The following is an 8,881-nucleotide window of genomic DNA, read 5'->3' on the forward strand; positions in this document are numbered from 1 at the left end:
GCCATCTTGGGGGCGGCGCCCCCGCGCGCCACACCCAAGATGGCGCCGCCCACAAAGCCCCGCCCTCCCCTCCAGACCGGAAGTGTGGGGCGGTCGCCATGGCAACGGAGGCCCCGCCCCCCGGAAGCGGCGGGGGGGGGAGCGGCGGCGGCGGCGGCGGTACCGGAGGGGGCGGGGCCACCGGGAGGGGGCGGGGCCATGGGGGTGGGGGTGGGGGAGGGGAGGCCGGAGCCTAATGAGGCTGGGGGTTAATGAGGGCGGGGGTTAATTAATGAGGCTGGGGGGGAAGGAGGCCGGGGGGGAAGGAGGCTGGGGGGTAACGAGGCCGGGGGGTAATTAGGGCGGGGGGTAATTAGGGGGGGGGTTAATTAGGGTGGGGGGTAACGAGGCCGGTGGGGAAGGAGGCTGGGGGGTAATTAGGCTGGGGGGTAATGAGGCCGGGGGCTAACGAGGCTGGGGGGTAGGGAGGCTGGGGGGGTAATTAGGGGGGCAGGTAACGAGGGGGGCAAGTAACGAGGCTGGAAGGTAGAGGCCGGGGGGTAACGAGGGCCAGGGGTAACGAGGCTGGGGGGTAATGAGGCCGGTAATGAGGCTGGGGGGTTAATTAGGCCGGCAGGTAACGAGGCCGGAAGGTAGAGGCCAGGAAGTAACGAGGCCGGGGGGTAACGAGGTTGGTAAGTAATGAGTCAGGCAAGGAGAGAGGCCGGAGCATAACGAGGCTGGGGGGTAACGAGGCCGGGGGGTAATGAGGCCGGTGGGTAACGAGGTCCAAGCATAATGAGGCCGGCAGGTAGAGGCCAGGAGGTAACGAAGCCGGTGGGTAACGAGGCTGGGGGGTAACGAGGCCGGCAGGTAACGAGGCCGGAGCATAAGGAGGCCGGCAGGTAATGAGGTGGGCAGGTAACGAGGCTGGGGGGTAATGAGTCAGGCAGGTAGAGAGGCCGGAAGGTAGAGGCCAGGAGCTAACGAGGCCGGCAGGTAACGAGGCTGGGGGGTAACGAGGCCGGCAGGTAGAGGCCAGGAAGTAACGAGGCCAGTGGGTAACGAGGCTGGTGGGGAAGGAGGAGGCCGGTGGGTAATGAGGCCGGCAGGTAACGAGGCCAGAGCATAACGAGGCCGGTAACGAGGCCAGAAAGTGGAGAGGCCGGAAGGTAGAGGCCAGGAGCTAACGAAGCCCGGGGGTAACGAGGCTGGGGGGTAACGAGGCCGGCAGGTAATGAGGCCAGCAGGTAATGAGGCCGGTGGGTAATGAGGCCGGAGCATAACGAGGCCGGCAGGTAACCGCCTCGACCGGCCTCCCCCCGTGGTGGCCTCGGGGACCCCGTCCCCACGTCCCCATGTCCCGCTGTCGGTGCGAGCCAGGTACCCAGCTTCGGGTGCAAAAAAGGCAAATTTGGGGCCGCTTCGGGCGACCTCCGCGGTAGAGGAAGGGAAAGAGAAAGAGAAAGAGGAGGAGGAGGAGGAGGAGGAGGAGGAGGAGGAGGAGGAGGAGGAAGGGCAGGTTGTGCCGCGGGCGTGCCCGAAGCAAGGTCCGGCGGGGAGCGGCACCGCGGCCTCACCGCGGCCTCCACGCCTTCGGCCTCAGCACCGGGACCCCGGAGGAGGAAGAGGAGGACGAGGAAGACCACGAGGAGGAGGAGGAGGAGGAGGAGGAGGAAGAAGAGGAAGAGGAGGACGAAGAGGACGAAGGCCACCGGGCGATGCCGGGCGCACGGCGGTGACCCCCCGGCACCGGCATGCCCCCGGGGGCACCGCGGCTGAACCCCGAGCCTCCCAGCACCCTCAGCACCCTCAGCACCCTCCCCACCAGTGCTCCCAGTGCTCCCAGTATGGCCGAGCACGCCGAGCTGCTGGCGGAGATGCCGGCGGTGAGCCGGATGAGCGCAGCCGAGCGGCTGAAGCACGCCCAGCGGCGCCGGGCGCAGCAGCTCAAGGCCTGGGCGCGGCTGGAGAAGGAGGCGCGGGGACGAGGCGGTGACAGCGGTGACAGCGGTGACAGCGGGGCGAGGAAGAGGAGGAGGAGGAGGAGGAAGAGCGGGGACGCCGGCACGGAGAAGCACGTGAGGTTCCCGGCCAGCGTCCGGCTGCTGGAGGCGGCGGCGCGGAGCGACCTGGAGGAAGGTGGGCGGCACGCGGGGTCACTGTCACCCCCCCGGGGTCACTGTCACCCCCCCGGGGTCATTGTCACCCCCCCGGGGTCACCAGGACCCCCCCAATGTCACCACGACCCCCCAGTGTCACCACAACCCCATGGTGTCACCACGACCCTCGGTGTCACTGCCATCCCCCAGCGTCACCAGAACTCCCCTGGTGTCACCAGAACCCCCCCCAGTGTCACTGTGACCCCTCTGGTGTCACCATGACCTCCCCATGTCACCAGAACCCCCCTCGTGTCACCATGACCTCCTCACTGTCACCGCCACCCCCGTGTCACCATGACCCTCCCCAGTGTCACTGTGACCCCCTCACTGTCACTGCCACCCCCCTGGTGTCACCATGACCCCCCCAGTGTCACCATGACCCCCTGTTGTCACTGCCCCCCCCCTGGTGTCACCGTGACCATCTTAGTGTCACCATGACCCCCCCCCAGTGTCACAACAACCCCCTGGTGTCACCATGACCCCCCTGGTGTCACTGCCACCCCCCCCGGTGTCACCAGAACCCGTCTGGTGTCACCATGACCTCCCCGTGTCACCACCACCTCCCCAGTGTCATCACTACCCTGTGGTGTCACCATGACCCCCCAGCGTCACTGCCACCCCCCCGGTGTCACCACGACCCCCCAGTGTCACTACCAGACCCCCAGTGTCACCAGAACCCCCCCAGTGTCACCACGACCTCCCCACGGTGTCACCATGACCCTCTGTTGTCACCACGACCCCCCCGGTGTCACCACGACCCCCCAGTGTCACCATGACCCCACTGGTGTCACCGCCACCCCTCCAGTGTCACCACGACCCCCCCAATGTCACCAGAACCCCCCCAGTGTCACCACGACCCCCTTCATGTCACCACGACCCCCTTAGTGTCACCATGACCTCTCCGTGTCACCGTGACCCCCCCGGTGTCACCACGACCTCCCCATGTCCCCACGCGGCTCGGGGACATCCCCAGGCGGTGACCCCGTGACCCCGAGGGTGACCCCACGACCCCGAGGGTGACCCCGTGACCCTGGGGGGTGACCCCACGACCCCGGGGGGGGGGAGGTGACCCCCAAAATTTTGTGTCCCCCCCCCCCGCAGTGCGACAGCTCCTGAGCGCCGGCGCCAGCCCCGACCTGTGCAACGAGGACGGCCTCACCGCCCTGCACCAGGTCGGCCCTACAACTGGTCCCAGTGCCCTTACTGGTCCCAGTACCGCTCCCGGTACTGGTCCCAGTCCCGGTGACACCCCTCGTGTCCCCCCCCAGTGCTGCATCGATGACCTCGGGGACGTGGTGACGCTGCTGCTGGAGGCCGGCGCCGGCGTCAACGCCCGCGACGCCGAGCTCTGGACCCCGCTGCACGCCGCCGCCACCTGCGGCCACCGCCACCTGGTGGAGCTGCTGGTGGCACGGTGAGTGGCCCCCGTGTCACACGTGGCCCCTGTGGCCCCCGTGGCCCCGTGTCACACGTCCTCGTGGCCCCATGTCCCCGTGGCCTTGTGTCTCGCATCGCCGCGTCCCCGTGTCTCGTGGCCCCGTGGCCTTGTGGCATCTCTCCGTGTCCCCACGTCCCCATATCTCATATCCTTGTGTCCCCATGTCCCCGTGTCACACGTCCTCGTGGCCCTGTGTCCCCGTGTCCCCATGTCCTTGTGTCCTCGTGTCCCCGTGTCTCGTGGCCCCGTGGCTTTGTGGCATCTCTCCGTGTCCCCACGTCCCCACATCTCATATCCTTGTGTCCCCATGTCCCCGTGTCACATGTCCTCGTGGCCCCGTGTCCCCTGTGTCACACGTGGCCCCTGTGGCCCCCGTGACCCCGTGTCACGCGTCCTCGTGGCCCCGTGTCCCCGTGTCCCCATGTCCTTGTGTCCTAGTGTCCTGGTGTCCTTGTGTCCCCGTGGCTTTGTGGCATCTCTCCGTGTCCCCATGTCCCCATATCTCACATCCTTGTGGTGTCCCCGTGTCCCCATGGCCCCGTGTCCCCATGTCTCACGTTGCCGCATCCCCGTGTCTCGTGGCCCCGTGGCCTTGTGGCATCTCTCCGTGTCCCCACGTCCCCATATCTCATATCCTTGTGTCCCCATGTCCCCGTGTCACACGTCCTCGTGGTCCCGTGTCCCAGTGTCCCCTGTGGCCCCCGTGGCCCCATGTCACACGTCCTTGTGTCCCCATGTCCCCGTGTCTCGTGGCCCCGTGGCCTTGTGGCATCTCTCCGTGTCCCCACGTCCCCATATCTCACACCCTTGTGTCCTCGTGTCCCCATGTCCCACATCCTCATGTCCTTATGTCCTTGTGTCCCCATGGCCTTGTGGCATCTCTCCACGTCCCCATATCTCACATCCCTGTGTCCCCATGTCCCCATATCCAACATCCCTCCACGTCTCCATGTCCCCATGTCCCCATGTCCCACATCCTCATGTCCTCATGTCCCCGTGTCCCTATGTCACACGTCCTCGTGGCCCCGTGTCCTCGTGTCTTGCTTCGCCGCGTCCCCGTGTCTCATGGCCCCGTGGCCTTGTGGCATCTCTCCGTGTCCCCACGTCCCCACATCTCACACCCCTGTGTCCTCGTGTCCCCATGTCCCACATCCTCGTGTCCTCATGTCCCCGTGTCCCTATGTCACACGTCCCCGTGTCCTCGTGTCCCCGTGTCTCATGGCCCCGTGGCCTTGTGGCATCTCTCCGAGTCCCCACGTCCCCATATCTCACATCCTTGTGGTGTCCCCATGTCCCCACATCCCACATTCCCAAGACCCCATGTGCCTGTGTCCCCCACGTCCTTGTGGTGTCCTCGTGGTGTCCCCATGTCCTCGTGGTGTCCCCACGTCCTCGTGGTGTCCCCACTTTCCCACGTCCTTATGATGTCCCCTGCATCCTCGGGGTGTCCCCATGCCCCCCACATCCCCGTGGTGCCCCCCACATCCTTGTGGTGTCCCCCACAACCTTGTGGTGTCCTTGTGGTGTCCCCACATCCCCGTGCTGTCCCCCCACCTCACTCCCCCCGTCCCCCCTGTCCCCCTGTCCCCCCCAGCGGCGCCAACCTCCTGGCGGTGACATCCGACGGCGACATGCCCTACGACCTGTGCGAGGACGAGGCCACGCTGGACTGCCTGGAGACGGCCATGGCCGAGCAGGGTGAGCTCCGTCCCTTCGTCCCCTGCGTCCCCGTTGTCCCCTTGTCCGTCTGTCCCCGTGCCACGCGTCCCTCTGTCCCCAAAGGCATCACCCAGGAGCGCATCGAGGAGGCGCGGGGCGCCCCGGAGCGGGCGCTGCTGGACGAGGTGCGCGCGCTGCTGGCGGCCAGCGCCGACCTGGACGCGCCGGGACCGCGCGGTGCCACCCTGGTAAGGGGACAAGGGACAGATTTAGGGACACGCCGGGGGTCCCCCGAACCCCTCCACCCTCTAAATTTGTCCCTCCCGTGGCAGCTTCACATCGCGGCGGCCAACGGGTACCTGGAGGCGGCCGAGCTGCTGCTGCGGCACGAGGCCAGCACCAGCGCGCGGGACGAGGACGGGTGGCAGCCCCTGCACGCCGCCGCCTGCTGGGGACAGGTTGGGGACACTCTGGGGACACTTTGGGGTCGGGTTCGGGGTCGGGGGCGGCGGTGGTGACGGTGGTGCCGCGCAGATCCCACTGGTGGAGCTGCTGGTGGCGCACGGCGCCGACCTCGGGGGGAAGTCGGCGATGGACGAGACGCCGCTGGGTGAGTGTGGGGTCTGTGGGGTCTGTGGGGGCTTTGGGGTCTGTGGGGGCTTTGGGGTCTGTGGGGACAATGAGGACCACGGGGTCTATTGGGATTATGGGGTCCATGGGGTCTATCGGGACAATGAGGACCGTGGGGGTCATTGGGTCCGTGGGGTCTATGGGGACCCTGGGGGTCTGTGGGGACAATGAGGACCTTTGGGGTCTATGGGGACCATGGGGACTGTGGGGTCTATTGGGACCATGGGGTCAATGGGGACAATGAGGACCATGAGGGTCTTTGGGGTCCATGGGGTCTATGGGAACAATGAGGACCTTTGGGGTCTATGGGGACCATGGGGTCAATGGGGACAATGAGGACCATGGGGGTCATAGGGGTCATGGGGTCTATGGGGACCATAAGGACCGTGGGAGTCTATGGGGACAATGAGGGGTCATTGGGTCAATGGGGTCTTTGGGTCCTTGGGGGTCTATGGGGACCATGGGGTCCATGGGGTCTATGGGGACAATGAGGACCTTGGGGACAATGAGGACCATGGGGGTCAATGGGGTCTGTGGGGACCATGGGATCTATGGGGACAATGAGGACTATGGGGATCATTGGGTCCGTGGGGTCTATGGGGACCCTGGGGGTCTATGGGGACATTGAGGACTTTGGGGACATTGAGGACTTTGGGGACAATGAGGACCTTTGGGGTCTATGGGGACCATGGGGTCTATGGGGACAATGAGGACCATGGGGGTCATAGGGATCATGGGGTCTATGGGGACCATAAGGACCGTGGGAGTCTATGGGGACAATGAGGGGTCATTGGGTCCATGGGGTCTATGGGGACTATGGGGTCCATGGGGTCTGTGGGTACAATGAGGACCGTGAGGGTCTGTGGGAACCATGGGGTCTTTGGGGACTTTGGGGGTCTGTGGGGACAATGAGGACCATGGGGTTCATAGGGACCATGGGGTCTGTGGGGACCTTGGGGGTCTGTGGGGACAATGGGGCCCATGGGGTTTATAGGGTCTATGGGGTCTACGGAGACCAAGGGGACCATGGGGGGGGGGGGACCATGGAGGAGACCACAAGGAGCTTGGGGTCTGTAGGGACTGTGGGGCCCATGGGGTGGCCACCAATCCCATAGGGTGACCACCAAGACCTTGGGGTGACCACCAATCCCATGGGGTGACCACCAAATCCATAGGGTGGCCACCAAACCCATGGGAAGGGACCACCAAACCCATGGGGTGACCACTAATCCCATAGGGTGACCACCAACCCCATAGGGTGGCCACCAACCCCATAGGGTGGCCACCAACCCCATAGGGTGACCACCAACCCCATAGGGTGACCACCAACCCCATAGGGTGGCCACCAAGACCTTGGGGTGACCACCAAACCCCTGGGGTGGCCACCAAACCCATGGGGTGGCCACCAAGACCTTGGGGTGGCCATGAAGACCATGGGGGTGACCACCAAGCCCATAGGGTGGCCACCAAACCCATAGGGTGACCAACCCCATAGGGTGGCCACCAATCCCATAGGGTGACCAACCCCATAGGGTGGCCACCAATCCCATAGGGTGACCAACCCCATAGGGTGGCCACCAACCCCATGGGGTGGCCACCAACCCCACAAACCCTCCGCAACCCAAGGTCCAACCCAACCACGGGGCCCACCGTACCCACCACACCCCTGGGGACCTCGGGACCCCTCCCGACGTCCCCGTGGCGTCCCCGGGGGGGTTGTCCCCTCGGGGCTGTCCCCTCGGTGTCCCCAGACGTCTGCGGGGACGCCGAGGTGCGCGCCAAGCTGCTGGAGCTGAAGCAGCAGCGCGAGGCCGTCCTGCGCTCCCAGCGCCGCCACCGCTCCTCCCTCCAGCGCCGCACCTCCAGCGCCGGCAGCCGCGGGTGAGAGGCGGTTTTTGGGGTCAGTTCTCAAGGTTTTGGGGTTGTGTCCCTCTCCTCGGTGACCCCGTGTCCCCGTTTTTGTCCCCAGCAAGGCGGCGCGGCGCGCCAGCGTGACGGAGCGCAGCCAGCGGTACCGGCGGGCGCGGGCGCGCGAGGCTCTGGTGTGGCAGCGGGGACAGCGAGGCCAGGAGGAAGAGGAGGAGGAGGAAGAGGAGAAAGAGGAGGAGGAGGAGGGCGAGGACGAAGCACGGCGCTGCCCCCAGGTGAGCCGGTGGCCTTGGGGACAATTGGTGGCGGCGGTGGCACCGAGCGGTGGCACCGAGCCCTTGGGCGTCTTGGAGAGGTCCCAACGGGGGCGCAGCGCCTTGGCGCTGGTGTGGGGCACCCTGGGGCGCCCTGGGGTGCCCTGGGGTGTCCCGGGGGGGGTCACCGCTCCCTTTAGGACCACCCTGGGGTTGTCCCCGATGTCCCCAAGCTTTTGGGGGTGTCCCCAACGTCACCTTTCCAGGCCCCCCCCCCGGCGCCGGCGCCTCCGGACCCGCTCCCGGCGCAAACCTTGGCGGAGCTGAAGCGGCAGCGAGCGGCCACCAAGCAGCAGCAGCAGCAGCAGCAGCAGCGCCCCACACCTCCGCCCCACGGCTGCCCCATAAGTGCCGACCCCCCCCCATTGCTCCGCCTCACCGCCCCCCCCGAGGAGCCCCCGGCCCCCAAGCAGCGCTGCTGCAAGGTGATGTGAGCCCGGAGAGGGGGGGGGACACACTTTTGGGGCAAAAAACCCCGCTTTTGGGGGCACCCCACGGCGCGGGGACGCCCCGTCGGGTGCCCCCCGTCCCGTTCAGTTTTTCCACGACCCGAATTAAAGCTTTTTTGCACCAAAAAACAAACCCCACGCTGTCACGTCGGTGTTGGCAACGCCCCGGGGGCCCCAATGTCACCTCCGAGGCGCTGTAAAAATAGCAAGGAACCCCCCCCCCCCCCCCACCTCCCTCCGCCCCATAGCACCCGCTATGGGGCGCGCTATGGGGCTGGGAGCGCGGTGACCCCCCCCCCTCCCCGCCCACCCAGCCCCCTACTTGTGGGGCAGCCCTGTGGGGCGGCGCTGCCCCATAAGTGTCTGTAGGGGGGGACACGC

General features: G+C 66.6%; 1 protein-coding gene across 1 annotated transcript; it reads left to right on the top strand.

The window, feature by feature from the left end:
• Window positions 1-662: 662 nt before the first annotated feature.
• PPP1R16A (protein phosphatase 1 regulatory subunit 16A) lies at window positions 663-8,620 on the top strand. Its single transcript, XM_082785805.1, has 10 exons — window positions 663-2,121; window positions 3,243-3,313; window positions 3,410-3,555; window positions 5,174-5,277; window positions 5,362-5,486; window positions 5,571-5,696; window positions 5,773-5,848; window positions 7,620-7,749; window positions 7,838-8,012; window positions 8,258-8,620. Exons 1-10 carry the CDS (start codon window positions 1,737-1,739, stop codon window positions 8,483-8,485), a joined length of 1,566 nt encoding a protein of 521 aa, XP_082641931.1. The 5' UTR covers window positions 663-1,736; the 3' UTR covers window positions 8,486-8,620.
• The last annotated feature ends 261 nt before the right edge of the window (window positions 8,621-8,881 follow it).

Source organism: Aythya marila (assembly GCF_965140915.1).
Source record: "Aythya marila genome assembly, contig: HAP1_HAP1_SCAFFOLD_490, whole genome shotgun sequence".
Classification (NCBI taxonomy): Eukaryota; Metazoa; Chordata; class Aves; order Anseriformes; family Anatidae; genus Aythya; species Aythya marila.

Bases quoted from the DNA above. Each gene is read 5' to 3' on its own strand.
- PPP1R16A (XM_082785805.1), top strand. From the start codon at position 1,737: ATGCCCCCGGGGGCACCGCGGCTGAACCCCGAGCCTCCCAGCACCCTC. The intron at 3,556-5,173 runs GTGAGTGGCCCC...TGTCCCCCCCAG, and splicing joins GTGGAGCTGCTGGTGGCACG to CGGCGCCAACCTCCTGGCGG. The intron at 5,487-5,570 runs GTAAGGGGACAA...CTCCCGTGGCAG, and splicing joins GACCGCGCGGTGCCACCCTG to CTTCACATCGCGGCGGCCAA.